The 16,526-nt window shown below is 47.7% G+C and overlaps 1 protein-coding gene across 2 annotated transcripts in view; it reads left to right on the top strand.

Moving 5' to 3' along the window:
* Window positions 1–233: 233 nt before the first annotated feature.
* The window catches only part of TRIM66 (tripartite motif containing 66), a 39,124-nt gene continuing 22,831 nt past the window's right edge, over window positions 234–16,526 (top strand). Inside the window, exons 1-9 of one of the 2 annotated variants that reach the window (XM_017646497.3) lie at window positions 234–304; window positions 6,803–6,905; window positions 8,322–8,469; window positions 9,370–9,502; window positions 9,823–9,939; window positions 11,250–11,364; window positions 11,877–12,023; window positions 13,174–13,291; window positions 14,680–15,584. In XM_017646497.3, the coding sequence (XP_017501986.3) occupies window positions 6,897–6,905; window positions 8,322–8,469; window positions 9,370–9,502; window positions 9,823–9,939; window positions 11,250–11,364; window positions 11,877–12,023; window positions 13,174–13,291; window positions 14,680–15,584 (1,692 nt within the window). In that variant the 5' untranslated portion in view covers window positions 234–304; window positions 6,803–6,896. The other variant, XM_017646503.3, reaches the window with a different exon arrangement.

Genomic DNA, 16,526 nt, shown 5'->3' with positions numbered 1-16,526 from the left:
GTATTCTGTGCTTTTGCTATTATCCTGTACTTGTAGTCTTGCCCTATCCTAATGCCTCTCCTCCAACTTGATCCTGTTTTTCCTTTCTTTTTTCTCCCTGCTTGTGTGTGATTGTATCTCCCTGGGGGTTGGGGGGCGGGTGGAGTTAGCTGCCAAGAGACACCTCCCAGGACCTTTGTGCATCATAAATGTGTGTCTTCCTCATCTGAAGTCCTAATCCTCCACTTGTGACGGACAATTGGTCACTATGGCAACTGACTGTGACGTCACAGGATAAGGACTTCAGGTGAAGTGGCAGGAGCAGGTGAGTGTGTAGGAGACAGATTTTAATGTCTGTCATAGCTCCCCCCACACACCCTCCTTCAGTGCCGGGGGCATGGAGGTATATCTTGGGGCTCCTGCTGGTTTTTAAAATGATGCGGTGAGAGTGTGTGCCTGGCATCTGCGTGCTGCAGCAGTGTGAGGCTGACAGAGTGTGTCAACTTGAGCTCTGGTTATGCAGGCACCGCTGCTGCGTGAGCCTGTTATTCCATTCTGGATTGCTATTTTGATACCCAGATTGCATCATTCTTCCTACGTATAAACAGGGGGGTCCCCAGGGCCCTGCAGCTACTCACTTCTCCACCACCACTGTTGTTGTAATGAGCTCTATTTAAAAGAGCTGCCGGATCGGGGCAGATTCCAGCCATACATGAGCACTGTCATTTTGGGGAACATGAAGGGCTGAAGGATTTTTGGATCGAGTCCTAAAAAAGGCTGAGAGTGATGGCCTCCTGAGCTGTACAGAGGGCGACAGAGCTAGTTCCTGAAAGTTGAAAATCTCGTTTTCTTCCTTCTGAGCTTCTATTCCAAGGCACCCAGAGGATTAGGAAGGAGATGCAGCTAGGAAGAGAGTCGCCTCTTTGAGGTCTCCCTCTTGCTGTTCAGTTTGGGAAAATTGCTGCAGAGCCTTCGAGATAAACAGGAACAGGAGGAGTCAGCCAAGCTCTTTCTTGCAGGAACGTCTCAGGTGAGCTGGAGAAATGCAGCCCTGGCTGAGGATGCATCAGAGAAAGGAGAGGCTGCTTCCCCTACCCTACCCGGTACCCAGCTCCCCGAGGCTTAGGCCCTGTAGCCCGGTTGGCTGCAGCATGCAGGGTGGGTGTTCCTGGGCACTTGGTAAGCACCATCCTCTGGGACCTATGGTGGTCTCACCTGTCGCTCTTCTGACTTCTCTCCCCAGGTGTTGGAATCACAGGGCAGCAGGGCCACAGGTAAGCCTGCTGGCAGCCCTGGACAGGAGCCATAATCACCTTAGGGTCAAAACCTGTCTTTTAGCAGAAATTGGGCATCTGGGGAGTGGGGGCAACATGTTCTTGAAGGTGGTGCTGCTTGGAGTCATGGGCTAGAAGGTTTCAGGGACTTGTGTGGTGGGAGCCTTCGCTGATGCCTGGTACTCTGGGGCTGCCCTTGGTGGGAGAGCTGGAATGGTTAGTGAGAATGGCTAGCTTGCCAGAGGACCCAACCAGAGTGTTTTTTTCTCTTGTTGTAGTGACTGACAGAGGCGTAGTGAGGTTGAATGTCTTATTTGTGGATACAGGGGCAATTGGGGGCTGCACAGTGGTTCAAGGGACCACTTTTGTTTTAAGGGCTCTGTAGTTTCTAGCTTCATCCCTCCCTCTCTCTGAACCCCCATGTCACCGTCTGTATGGTCAGGGAGTTGGCTAGATGAATAGTGCAAAAGCTACGTCTGAAATCTAGGTCTGTCTAGCTTTGGTTCTACAGGTGAGAGCTGGTAAAGGAGCCCTAGGCTGCTTCAGAGGACACCACTGCTCTATTGGAGTCAGAGCTTGGGCTCCCTGAAAAGTTTCATGGAGCGCTGGACTAGAGCTGTCAAATGGAGGCTTCATAACCGTCTGGGTTGCTTAGCCCTGGGCTCAGGTTTGTGCCTGAGGTGTATGTGTCCCTACTTTGGAGGCTGAGCTGACCCAATGCTAGCTTTCTGAAAACTTCTAGGAATTCCTTTCCTACCCCAACCTAGTGCCCAGGTTGCCTTGGTGCTGCTGTTCCGGTCTGAAGGGTGGACTGCCTCCCTTTGCTGTCTCACTGAGTCCTGAGCTCAGTGCACTCTCTAGGCCCCAGGAGCAGTTGTTGTAGGGCCATACCTCAGTCTGCACCCTAAGCCCGCTCATGGGTTCTTCAGGGGCCTGGGAGTTAGGGGAGGCTTTGTGTCCTCCAACCTACCACCGTCCACCAGGATACTGAGGTATCAGGACACCCTCTGTCTGTTGGGCATCTGCCCTCTCTTTTCTCTGTCTGCCAAAGGGGACATATATCACAGCTGCATTCAGAGTCTTTCTTAACTTCCTGGGTTCTCTTTAAAATTGGGTGAGCCTGCCTTTGGTCAGCTCTATGGGGCAGGGGTGCTCTCTCTGAACTTATGTTCATACTGTAATCACCTGGGGAATTAAAAAAATACTCAGGCCTGGATTCCATCTCCTCAAACTGTTTTCACTGATATGGGATGTGGACTGAACATCAGGATGTTTAAAAGTGCCCCATGTGATTTGAATATGGAACAAAGTTTGAAAGCCACTGGTCTGTGGAATGAATGACACTGTTCCCATATTAATTTTCTCCGGGCAGAAAAACTGCTTCACTTGCTTTTTCTCAAATATCATATTTCTTAAAATCTTAAGCACAGATGGCTCTAGCTCCCAGCTCCTTCTAGATTCCCAGAGCCCAGAGCTGGGTCCAGGTTATCGTTAAGAGTTTGATCATTATTATGGAATATCTTACTTACAATTAAATTATCTAGATAATTAAAATCACTCTGTTTATTTACACTTGAATTAGAGAGGGGTAGAGCATAATGGAAAGGGCTGGGTTTTAGAGACTGAGAGACTTGGGTCTAATCATAGTTTTGCCCTTGCGTTGTACAATCTTTGATAGGTGACAACTTCTTGGAGTCTCAGTCTCTCCAACTATGAGATGGAGACAATGACTACTTCTCAGAGGTGATTCAATGATTAAATGAGGTAACACATATAAAGTGCCTGGTGCAGGGACTGGTGGTAAAAGAATAATCTGTCCATAGCTCCTGAAGACCAGAAGTGCTCACACTCACTACAGATGGACTGAATAGTCTCAGCTCTTAGAGCTGCTCTTCCAGGCCCTTAGGTCTCCAGGAGGACCTCTGGTGCCAGTGACTTCTTCATTCTGGAGGTAGAAGCTCTGCCTCTTCTGGGGATGGTCATGTGGCCTTGGGCCCTGGCTCTGCCTTTCTCAGAATTCATATTCCTATGTATGAAATAAAAGCTGAAGGCTGTTTCTTGAATAATTCAAATAGAAAAAAAGGCAATATTCCTAAATAATATTTAATGCAATATGTAATCTAAATATGTATCAATGATAATATTAATGTTAAATATTATAAGTAGATGTTTGGTTATTTTGTATATCTCCACAGTCCAAGAGGTCATGTATTCCAATCATCTAAAAGAAAGCTTTTTTTTGGTAATCACATTGAAAAATGGGGAATCCTCTTAAAAAAATAGCTCAAGGTTGACGCAGCTTGATGGGGGTTAGGGATCTTCTAAGGGAAGATAAGAATTTCTGGACAATGATGTTGTGTCCCAAGAGGGCACTCTGGGACCTACACCTTCCTTGGAGCTGCTGGCACCACTGCTGTGGTTCGCCACATCTGCCGTCTGCTGCAGCTGCCCCCCCAACCAGATGAGCTTTTAGACCCACGCCTCCGCTCAGCGACAAGCCTGTCTGCTCTCTTGCTGACAAAGGTGATAGCCAGGTCACTGTTTGGCTGCCTGTCCCTTCCCATCTTGCCTGGGGGAGTATTTCATGAAGCCTGGCTGCAGTAGGCAGAGAAGGAGAGTTGGGTAATCCGTACTTCCCTGTTATTCCTATTCCCTTCATTTTAAGGCTGTAGAAAGTAGGGCTCAGAGAAAGAGGGTCACTTACCTAAGATCACACAGACAGTGCCAGCCCTGAGCCTGGAACCCACATCTCCTGATTCACAGCCTTTCCAAAAGGCTTCACTTCTGCTTTGAATCAGAGCTGATTCTTTTATCATCCCAGGCTGGCTTTTTTTCCATTACTCTGAAAACCTCCATATGGCTTCTTACTACTTAGTAGCAAAGAGTACAGGGACTACCCAAACCCAAAAGAAATGTAATTGTCCAATCTGCTAAAAATCACACAATATCTTTAGTACCAATTGTGGATTATTTTTATATGCAGACATAGGAGCAGATAGTTAAAATGCAATGTGATATTTGTTATACTAGAAGGATATTTCAGGGTGTTGTGGGAACCCAGAAGAGGGAATAATTAACTTATCCTGTGGGAAATCAACCCTGCTTCTTAAAGGCAGAACATTTGAACATGTTTGAAAGGATGAATAGGAGTTTATCTGAAAAGAAGGGGAGCAAGAAAGTATTTCAGGAAGAGAGAACCACACTTTCCCAAACAGAGTCATGCAAAGGTTTGGTATATTCAGAGATAGCAGAGATATTTGACACAGCAAAGACAGAGTATGTGGCTGATGAAACTAGAGATGAGACCAGAGAGAGAGGCCAACATGGAAAGGGCTTTGAGTACCTTTCCAAGCTAAAGTACCTTTAAGGCCAAGAAAGGTTGAAGATGTGTGATGAGAGACCTTGTCTGATCTACTCAGTTATTTCTCTTTTTTCATGATGCTAATGAGGCTGTATTACTATGGCTAATGTTTAGGCATCTGGTACCAGGGAGTTAGAAGTCTTGTGGAAACTATTTTCAATTTTTAGAGCAGCATCTTTGACTTGGGAGTAGATAAAGAGGTTCTCTCCAGAGCAAGTCAAGTGGAAGGGAGGGACAGTCACCTGATTCCCCTGGATGATGCCACTTGTGGAGAGCATCCTTCACCTCTGGCCACTGTTCTTGACAGGCAGAAGGATACCTGGAGATTCCAGATCCAGGTCTGTCATTTAAGTCAATGGTTCTGTAAAGGCTAGGGGGAGGTTTTTCTTCGTAGGGTGAAGGTAGAAAATGTTAAACTATTATTTTGCATGATTTTGTGGATTTTTATTTTTCCAAGACATGTTTCAATTAGCTTTTGCTGCATAAAAGCCACTCCAAAACTTAGTGGTTAAAGTAACAACTAAACTTTATTTAATTAATTATTCTACAGTTTGCTCTGTGGGTTGGGATTTTTTGGGTGGTTTTTCTGGGTTGGACTGGGCTTGGCTGATCTTGCCGTGCTCATTCATGTGTCTGTGTTCAGCTGATGTGTCAACTGGGACTAAGTGGTTTATGATGGCTTCAGGTAGCCTCTCTCTACATGGTCTCTCATCTTCCAGCAATCTAATCTGGTGGTGTTCACGTGGCGTTCACAGCCTTAGAGTTCTGAGAGCAAGAGCAGAGTCATACAAAGCCAGTTGAGGTCTAGGCTTGGAAATCATTCATTATCACTTTTGCTGCATTCTGTTGGCCAAAGCAGGTCATGAGGCCAGCCTAGCTTCAAAGGGTGGAGACTCCACTTTTAATGGTTAGTGTTTTAAGGACATGAATGCAGGGAGGGGAAGAATTTGTGGCCATTTTTTTCACTCTACCTCTCAGAGTCTCTGACTTTCATCACCCGGGAGAGTTGATGATTCAGGTTTTGCTTCACCATCAGTGGGAAGTCTTCTGAATGTAAAGTCAGCATTCATGCAGGATCATGTGCTTTCTCAAGTATTATTTAATTTAATCCTCACAGCAACTCTTATTTTCCTTACTATTTTACATTATGAAGAAACTGGGGCAGCTAGAGGAGCTAAGTGAGATTAAGTGACTTGCCCACCAAAGGTCACCAGGTGGTAACATGATGTTTGGATGTAAGATTGTCTGAGTGCAAGTCTAGAGCAGCTGCCATTGTATCATTTTGATGATACGAGGCAGAGAAGACTGGTGGTACTGCTGCTTCACTGCCATGGTTAGCTCTCATCCCTGGGCACAGGCACCTGGCCCTATTCAGGAGGTTCGTTTCCTTGTACCCAGTGGCTGACTGCTCTTGGGGTGGGCCTGAAGAGCACTATAGTCTCCAGGATGGCAGTCTGGTGCTGCTTACATAGTTAAGAGCCCGCTATGCTGAGCAATATGTTCAAGATTGTTGCATTCTCTGGGGAGAGGGGGTGGGATGAGATATGTTCATGTTTACAGGTGAAACATACATGTATGTGGTACGACTGACATCGACCAGGTGGAGAAGGCCCAGCAAAAGCTCTCTGAGCCCCAGAGGCAGAGCGATTAGTACTGGCTGTAACAAGAGAAAAGTACCTTCTAGGTGAGAAGGCAGGGGGGCCTTGCCTTTCTCTGGCTTGAGACTTCTGGGAGCTCTAGCTTTGAGATCTTTAAAGTAATTCTGCTATGTGGTAACCTTAACGGTTGGAGCTGTGCTGGCTACACCGACCCCCTGGAGCTTAGCCACTAATGGTTGCTGGGCTGTCAAGGCTGTGGGACGAGGAGTCGGCACAGCAGGAGGGCACCCCAGTTTTCTGAGCCAGAGCAGGGTTGGGCCTGTAGTACCATGGCTTACAGGGAGAAGAGGAAGATAGGACCAGGAAAACATGAGGATGTGAGGAAATGTGTAGGGCAGGCCCCTAATGGGATGGTCAAGTCCAGAGTACCTAGATGGTAAGTCTAGGCTGTGGCATCAAGCATAGTTCATTTTGGCACAAATGGTATTGGCACATTCCTTTGTGGTGTGTAATAGAAAGCCTTATGTCTAGGCCTTATGCATGTTCTTCCATATTGCCTTGACTCTGCTATTTTTTCTCCCCCCTCCCAGAGCTCATCTCCTGTCCTGGGTGTAAGCGAGTATTCCTTACAGGGATGTAACTGAACATTTTTTTCTGCAGTGTTTTTCTACTGGACAATCCAAGATGGCCAGGGTAAGTAAGGGCAAGCAACGAACAACTGATCCTTTTCAGAAATCTGTGGGGCCCCTGTCCATAAGTTGTCTATACACCTATCATTCCATCTGACCTCTTACCCACCCCCCATCAATTTGCCTGATCATCTAACCATCCATCCATCCATCCATCCAACCATCCAGAAGAGAAAGTGAGTGGGGAAAACAAAACGGGGGTGTGTTTGTCTCTCTTACAGCTCTAACTGAAAGATATCAGTAATGAGCTTTTATTTTCTGTTTTATTCCTCTGAGTTGAAACTCATATACCACCTAGATTACATGGGTTCCTCGGTCTTGCCTATATTTAACAACTAATACCTTTTTCCTGAGTTTCTGAAATTTCATATCACTTCCTGACCAGTACCCCTTCTGTTTCTGTCTTCACTAGGGTAATCTTGCCACTACATTTTATTCATTTGCCAGTTTATTTACTTGCTCCAGTATCTAATTCTTACTGACTGCCTGACATGTGTCAAGTCCTGTGCCAGGTGCTGCAGAGACAGAGACCTATGTCCTGTGCTCTCCAGAAATTCATACTTCACTTAGTAAAACATGTATTTTTTCTCTTTTTTACCCCACTGGGTTTGTCAGATACTAGGAGGGAAAAAATGACAGAATCCACATCAGTTTGGTGGCCTGTATTATTCAGTACAAAGTGGTTAATTTTTTTTTCAAGTCTCCTCTTTTCCACATGTTTTACATCAGTCCTGCAAGATATTTGCTGACCAAATGAAGGAACATTTGGACTGGAAGTAGACTAGGTGCTCTTGGGCTCAGCAAGGCCCAGTTGTGGAAACACAGCTCTGAGAGTTGGTCTGTGCTTGCCCCTTCTTGGCTGGATATGACCATCCTTCAGTGCAGGCCCACATCTGCAGCTTTCTCTTCTCTGCATGCATGTTGGATTTTCTGCTTTAGTCCTGTGCTTGCCCATTTTCCTCCCTATTGACCCGGTGATAGTCTACTTGCCATTCCATATCCAACTCAAATGTCACCTCTTTATGAAATCTTTCTTGGCCACTCCTAGACTGAGCTCCTGGAAACCTCTCTTCACTTCCTTTGCACTGTGCTTTCACCACAGCATCACCCACTGAATGAATGACACCCTGTCCAGGCTCTGTGTGCCTTGAGAGCAGATCCTTGTCTTATTCATTTGGGCATTCTCATCTTCAGTACAGTGTGACTACCCCTGAGGCCACTTTCATTTAGTCACAAAGGGTGCTTTCTTTCACAAGCCCCCACATGTCACTCCTGTGCAGCTCTCTGGAATTGATTGTATTCTCTGGAATTAACAGTGGAGGAACAGCCCTGCAGGACCCAGTCCCTAGAGAATTTACCACTCAAAAAGGCAGGCCCAGATGAGGACATTGTCAGTAACTGGGGAACTCTCTGCTTCCAGAACTGCTCTGAGTGCAAGGAGAAGAGGGCAGCACACATCCTCTGCACCTACTGCAACCGCTGGCTGTGCAGCTCCTGCACGGAGGAGCACCGGCATGGGCCCGCCCCTGGGGGCCCACTCTTTCCCCGCACCCAGAAGGGGTCTCCAGGTATCATGCCCCGCTCTCCCCGTCAGCTCACAGCCCTTAAGCAGGCCTGAACCCTAACATTCCTGGCGAACAGCTCTCTGACCTGTTTGCCTGCTGGGGGGAGAGCAGGGGTGGTCTCAGCACCTCTTGAGGGAAAGACATCTCCTCCAGAGTCATAGCGTAAGCTCCACAAGGTGCTCCCTGTTGGGGGTGGGAAGGGGAGGTTTCAGATGGCACAAGAAGGAATTTCTTGAATTATCAGGGAAGCTAGCTGAGTTCCCTGCTCAGCTCTTATAAGCAACCATGTCTCACTTCTATTTAGTTACTTGACTAGTTAAAACAGCCTGGGTCAGGGCTTGTCTGTTTTTCCTTCCAGCACCATTTTTTTTATATGACAATCTTCTCAACAAGTCTTTTTCCCAGTTCCTTGAACCTCCCAAGTCTCTTCGACTTGTGGGAGGGGTTTTACCTTTGATAAATTCACGGGAACCAGAATTAATGATCCTTGCCATCTTGCCTAGAGCCTAGGAAAGCTGAGTATCTGGTTTCAGCCCTACCATAATGACATCATTGATGAAGAGGTTTAGGTTGAATTTTCAAGGATTCATTATTCTGTAGGAGATCCATGCAGCAGGATCAGTAGCAGGCACCTTCCTTAGCCTCTAGCCTGTGGTAGGATGCCTGGGGCTTGATGATGTGTTATTTCCGAGCAGCTGGGAAAATCTAGTCAGGCTAAGCCTGCATTCTTCTTGTGCTCCCAGAACCTCAGTGGCCCAGACAGAGGCCTCCCCTGTTTGTACCACATTTCCTCCTAGTTTTGTGTCTCCCCTGTGTCCACTGAGGGCCAAGGCCACCCAGCAGAATGTAACTGAGAGGTCTCCCTGAGCAAGAAAAGCCTACTTTCTCCATCTTCTCTGGCAGGAGTGAATGGTGGTTCTGGGGATTTCGCCTTGTACTGTCCTCTGCACACACAGGAGGTGCTCAAGCTATTCTGCGAGACCTGTGATGTGCTCACATGCCATAGCTGCCTCATGGTGGAACACAAAGAACACAGGTGGGGCTGGCTGGCTGCCCGAAGGGGCTTGGGAGGGCTCTGGACTCCCTACTTGTGAGAGCAGTGGGCTCCCAGTGCATCAAAATCCTCTCTGCCCAAGTCAACCTGCACCCCTGGGATGAAGCTTTTCTCACTCCTGTTGTGGGGTGTCTCTGGAGAAGGCTTAAAGGGCCGAGAACCTGCAGTATCTCTGACTGTCCCTAGATGTAATGCCAGCCTCCATGGGCCTGGCTGAGACAGTGTATTGTGGGAATTCTTGCTTGACTGACATCCTGAGAATAAGACAGCCTCCTCAGCCTTTTCTCTGCTTCTTTCTCTAGGTGCAGACATCTTGAAGAAGTTTTGCAAAACCAGAGGATGCTTCTGGAAAGTGTGACTACACAGGTGGCTCATAAGAAATCCAGTCTACAAACATCTGCAAAACAGATTGAGGACAGGTAGCACAGGCTGGCCCCTTGCCAGTGCTGGAAATGTCCTGTTCCCTGATATCCTGTATCCCAATACCAGGCTATCAGATGTAATACTTATGAAGAGGACATGTCATTAAGCAGATGTGGGCATATGTCCCAGAAGGCGTGTGTCCTGGTCTTAGAGGTCTCATAGTCAGTGAGAGGACTTTAGGTTACCACCTGGTTAATGGCACCAAACTAGCTCTGGATGATCAGAGTGTATCTGGGCTAAAGTAAGTACATGTCTTCTGAAAGTGGCTGTGAAAGTGGCTGTGAAATAGCCAGTGGTAGGTGCTTGAGTGTGAGGGCATGGAGTAGATCCTTGGAAGAGAGTACTGGTTATCATGAGGGTGCAACAATTCCACGGCAATCTGCCCTTTATCACCCCTTTCCTAATGTTTTCCATGTAAATCTGCCAGTCATGTGAAGTGTCAGTATTTTACATAGGCAGAGGGATTAATAGGTGCTGAGACCTCATCATGTGATAGGTACTGGGTTGGGCATCATATCCATATGTGCAGTATTTGTTCAATTCTTACAGTTGTTTGAGTCAGACATTATCTCCATTTTACCAATGAGGAGACTGAGGCTTAGAGAGGTTGGATGACTTGTCTGAGATCACATAGCCCGTCAGTGACAGCTGTGTTTGGAAGTTAGGTTTGTGTGATTTGAAAGCTCAGGTTTTTTTTTTAAATGACTTTACTGAGATACAGTTTATATACTACAAAAGTGCCCTTTTAAAATGTACAATTCAGTGAATTTTCATATATTCATAGAGTTGGATAACTATTATTATTGTCTACTTTTGGAACATTTCATTGTCCCCAAAAGAAACCCATACACATTAGCCGTCACTCCCATTCCCCCAACATCCCAGCCCTTGGCAACTGCTTGTCTTCTTTATCTCTGCCCATGTTCTTTTCACCATGTGGCACTGTTTAGTGAAGATCCTCCTTTTTAAGACAGCAAATATCCTGAAGTCATACCGATACTCTCTCTGTCCCATTTCTGGTCCTGTGTGAACTGGTGAGCTGCTGGGTTGACCTGGGTGCGGACTTGAGTTTTACCTAGAGAAAACCAGGTTGAATGTTGGGCCATTGGCCTCCTTAGATCAAGTAGACAGAGTTGTACAAAGGGTAGGGTGATGGAGGAAGGTTCTCTTTTTTTATATTTGGTGCCCCGTGGGCCCTGATCTCAATAGGCAGCCTCCAAGTTGGTGACTTTTATGTTTGATATTTCCAGACCCTCATAGGCCCAGAGGGAAGGGCTCACCATGTTTTGTCCCTTCTTATTTACAGAATTTTTGAGGTTAAGCATCAGCATAGGAAGGTGGAAAACCAGATCAAGATGGCCAAGATGGTTCTGATGAATGAGCTGAACAAACAGGCCAACGGGCTCATAGAAGAGCTGGAGGTATGTACAGACAGGTGGACCAGATGGATGGGTTCTGTGTTCTCCCTAGGTCAGAAACCAGGCCCACATAAACTAGGCCCAGCCCTCAGAGCCACCTGGGCTGAAATTCAGATGTGCAGCATCCATAGCTCCCGTCTGCTCCCTGTATCATACAATGTCCAGTCTGATCTGGGGAGGGAGGCTCATTAAGGGCTGGAAAATCAGCTCAAACGCCCATCAGTGCTATGGCTCAGGGACTCTGCAGTGCTTGGAAGAAAGAGCCATGAAAACAAGTTATACCCAAGAAATGTAGGCCTTCATTCATTTCCTCATTCATCACCTATTCCATATTTGTCCTATAAAATCTACCCACCTTTTCTCCCTCCATCCCTCCATCCCCCAGCAGTCCATGGCAGCACTCTGTTCCACTCTCCTCCTCTCAGGGGTGCAATCTCATCTAATTCCATCAGTGTTCCATCAGGTTTCCCAGCAGGTGATCTGCATCAGGGAATCTCTTCTCTTGCCGTACCCAGGGCATTACTAATGACAGAAAGCGGAAGCTGGAGCAGCAGTTACAGAGCATCATGGTTCTCAACCGTCAGTTTGAACACGTGCAGAACTTCATCAACTGGGCTGTCTGCAGCAAAACCAGTGTCCCTTTCCTTTTCAGTAAAGAGCTGGTAAGAAGAACCAACTTTTGTAGTCTCTGTTGTCCTCTATGGAGTAGGAAGTGGTAATAAGAGGGTTGGGCACTGGATGAGTGGATTGAGGAGTGAAGATTTCTCTGAGGACAGGGGACAAGGAAGTTGACAAGAATGGAAGTGACAAGAAAAGGACTGAGGGGTGCCCCTGAGATTAATGGGCACTGAAGTAGCCCCAGATAACAAGCCTTTGGGATGGCTGGATTGACCTGAGGTCAGGAATCAGTATGGGAGGGAGTTAGTACCCTAGTGGTAGTGTTACTGAAGATGCTGGGAAGTCAGTGGCCCTGTGGACTGATGGAGTGGGGCTTGGGGAGTTCAGTGAGGCTTAAGAGCACACTCAGAAAGAGTGAGAACTACTTACAATCACAGGTAGGTTGTTGGAGTTTAAGGTCTCATAGGTAGAATTCTAGGTGATGCTAAGGGTCTAGGTATGGACACTGAACTGAAGAGAGAGGCGAAGGTGACCAACATTAAAGGTATGAAGGAAATAAGAGGCCCAGATATTGACTGGACATTAGTTAACTAGCTGATGACAGGGTAAGCTGGACACTTGCCAAAGTCCTAGATAAGGGGCAGAGTTAGCGATAGGAGGTGGATGAAGGTGCTGAGGAGGAAGAGGGCAGCTGATTACAGTAAAAGGGAGTTTTACATGTGGGTGGAAGGACAGCAGTGGGGAGCTCAGAGAATGTCTTCCCCCTTGGCTTCTAAATTGAGGTTATGGGAGAATGAATGGAGCACTTTTTAGGTATTATTTTAAATTGTTTAGTTATTGAAGTATAGTTGACATACAATATTAGTCTCAGTTATGAATGGAGTGCTCTTTAGATGGCTGCCAGGCATGTGATATCCAGAGGGAGAATTAAAAATCATTTGAGGACTGCAGGAGATAAGAATGTAGGGGTTCCAGAAGCCTTGTTGAGAATAAGGAGAACTAGAGTGGGGAGGAGAGAGGAGCAGGGGAAAGGATGTGAAGATACCAAGGTGCAAGGAAATGAGCATATGGGGGAGGACCAGAGGCTAAAGAGCCACAGCTTTGAGCCCTTCAGCATGTCCAAAACGTGAGGGAGAGGGAGTTGTCATTCAGGTACAAGATGCCCTGAGAAATAATCTTTGATGGTGTTGTCAGATTGTGTTTCAGATGCAGCGATTGCTGGAGACAAATTGTAACACAGATCCTGGCTCCCCTTGGAGTATCAGATTCACCTGGGAGCCTAACTTCTGGACTAAGCAGCTAGCTTCCCTTGGTGAGCCAGGGCCCACCCTGCAGGCTTTTACATAATTGCAAAGAATGAATATAGAGATCTGCCTAGCTTTCTGGGTAATTGGCATCTGCCCAAGAGAAAGCTTGCCCTGAGACTGCCAGTGGTCACAGAGTCATTCTGCAGATTTTCCTAGGCGGGTCGGGTGGAGGTGGGGATGGGGATGCACAGCTTACATAGCAATGGCAATACAGGACTTTTGTAAAGGACCAGCTGAAATCTGAGCTTTCTATTCCGCATGACTGTCCCTGTTACCTTGGTTTCCTTGCTGGAGAGGAGAACAAGTCAGTGGCTCTGCTCTCCAGAATGCAATATGGCAGTGCAGGGGAACCTGTGTCTCTGTGGTCATACAAGGCTATACATGTGGGTGGGCACAAACCAGGCATCTCAGCAGCAGTAAGAAAGAGAAAGAGTGAGTTAGTGTTACACACACCTTTTGGTATTGAGATGTAAGCAGATAATTCACGACCTTGTACATTTTTCTTCCCTGCTACAATGAATTGCTGACATTCGGCCTTTAGGCAGAATGTAGACAACTTGAAGCTGTGTCTGGGTTGACAACCTGATGGTAGATTTGTCAAACTAGTGGCCAACTACTACCTTCATCTGGGCTGTTAATCTCACTGAAAGTTTTCTGAACTTGACAAAGTGCTGAATGATATTTAGGTTTGTGTTTTTGCCTCTCTCTCCCCTTTGGCTTAATTCAACACACCTTTGGTGGGCTCCTGCTCTGAGTCAGACCCCATGTTGGGCACTAAAGGGCCAAACCTGAATAAATCACTCCTCCTGCTCTCAAGTTGCTGTCTTTCCCTAAGTAAGCCCCACCCAGACAATGAACTAAAGGAACCATTAGACTGAGCTAGCAGGAGATACCTTCTGCTCCAGCAGGAGGGTCCAGAGACCCCAGAGGGCGGTGCTGCTGCCTGCCCCTGGAGCTTTGCCACTTCCTTCCACCTTTCTCACTGAGAACACAGCTCCCTCCACCTATACCTGGAGACTTGGTCTTTGTTCCCAGAGATTACTCTCTCTCCTTTGCTACTTTCCAGGACACTACTTCCTCACACCCAAGGTTGATTTGTTTTGATCTGATCTTTGTTAAAAAGGAGTGCTTTTTAAGGGAGCCCATGGTTTTTCTGGTGGGATATAAAGTCAGGACTGAGCATCTGGAAAAGGTGAGCTAATTTTCCAATGTCCCAGGCCCCCAAAGCAGGTCTCAGTCTAGGCTGGGCCTTGGAGACCAGGGTTTGAATTTCTTAATCTCTGCACCTGGTGCAGGTTTGTTGAATGATGTTGGTTGGTCCCAGGAGCAGGAGGTAGTGAGGGGGAATAACTGCAAATTGCCTTTGGAAACACTCTCTATTCTGAATTTCCAGGCTGTATAACTACTGAAGGTGGACAGCTGTCCCGGGCAGATATTCCTGCTTATGGAGGCTTGCAGGGACCATCATCCTTTTATCAAAGCCACCAGTCCCCAGTGGCTCAGCAGGAGACTCTTAGCCACCCATCACACAAGTTACATACTCCAGCACTGTGTTCCTCATCTGTGTGCTGTTCCCACTGCTCGCCAGTCTCACCCTCCCTCAAAGGCCAGGTCCCCCCACCCAGCATACACCCAGCCCACAGCTTTAGACAGCCCTCTGAGATGGTGCCCCAACCACTAGGGTCACTGCATTGCCCTACCCTGCTGCCCAGAGAGAAGGAGCTGACCTGCAATCCTCCCCCACCAAAGCTAATGCAGCCCTGGCTGGAAACGCAGCCCCCGGCGGAGCAGGAGGGTGCACCCCAGCGGCTGGGGCAGCAGCTGACTTCCCAGCCCGTGTGCATCGTTCCCCCGCAGGATGTGCAGCAAGGAGCGCATGCCCAGCCCTCCCTACAGACACCCTCTATCCAAGTCCAGTTTGGCCACCACCAGAAGCTGAAACTCAGCCACTTTCAGCAGCAGCCCCCGCAGCAGCTCCCAGCTCTGCCCCCTGCGCCCCCTGTGCCCCAGCAGCAGCCACCTCCACCTCTACCTCCATCCCAGCATCTGACTTCTGGCCAGCATGGGAGCCCTCCTGGGCCAGCCTGTTCTCAGAACATGGATATCATGCACCACAAGTTTGAGCTGGAGGAAATGCAGAAGGACCTGGAGCTTCTCCTTCAGGCACAACAGCCCAGCCTGCAGCTGAGCCAGACCAAATCTCCTCAGCACCTACAGCAAACCATTGTGGGGCAGATCAACTACATTGTGAGGCAGCCTGCACCTGTGCAGCCGCAAAGCCAGGAGGACACCGCACAGGTGAGCCTCAGGGCAGTCTGGGGCACGTGCTTTCCCTGTCCTGATTGCCCAGGGAACACAGCCCCCCAGTCACAGGGTGGCACAGGAACACAGTTTCTTCATCTTAGGGGGCCTTGAACTCAACCCTGACACTTCAGCACTGCCCTGGGCTTCACTGTCCATCTCAGGAAAGCTTCAGAGAGTGTGGGGCCTAATCCCAGCACAGATCTGGGCTCAGTACTCTCCTGAGTGGCTCGGCTTAGACTTGTCCTCCAGGGTGACAGGGACTCCTAGGGACTTTGTCCCTGATTAGGCCTTCTGAGCGGGGCAGAAGGGAGGCTGTCTCTTACCCTTGTAACATCCCCCTGTTCCTTGCTGGGAACTTAGGGGTCTCTGGCAGGGGGAAGGAGAGAGCTTAAGTGGTAGAGGGAGGGTATGCAGGAGATGCTAGTAGGCAGTGTCTTTACAATACTGCACAGCTGCAGACTGAACATTTGTTTCAAGCCTACTAAGTAGGTATGTTTTATATATATACTATATCACTTATCCCATCAACAGCATTAGGTAGGCATTACCATCGGTATTTTATGGGTATGGATATGGAGGTCAGAGAGGGCAAGCAGTTTGCCCAGAGATCATAAAGCACTGCGTGTTAGACCCAGGGCATGGGGTCCAGGTCTGCTGACTGTAGGATGCCACAGAAGAGGCCTTGTTCTCTCCCTGCGGAGATGAAGGCTGCTCCTCTCCTTTCTCAGCTAAAAGCTGACTGAAGAGGTACCGTTGTGCTTTGGGATATTTGCTGCAATCCACATCTTCGTTCTTAACTCTTATTTTTCTTCCAGAGCTTCCTGTTCCAGCCCCCTCTCTCTACTTGTTTCCTCATAGCAGTATCTCCTTTAAATCCATAATCATGTATCTTTAAAACAGCTCTAGAGACTTTTACTTTATTACAAAATATAAGGC

Source organism: Manis javanica, chromosome 11 (genome assembly GCF_040802235.1).
Source record: "Manis javanica isolate MJ-LG chromosome 11, MJ_LKY, whole genome shotgun sequence".
Classification (NCBI taxonomy): domain Eukaryota; kingdom Metazoa; phylum Chordata; class Mammalia; order Pholidota; family Manidae; genus Manis; species Manis javanica.
Note: the sequence above shows the minus strand (reverse complement) of the source record. Positions and strands in the feature narration are given on the sequence as shown.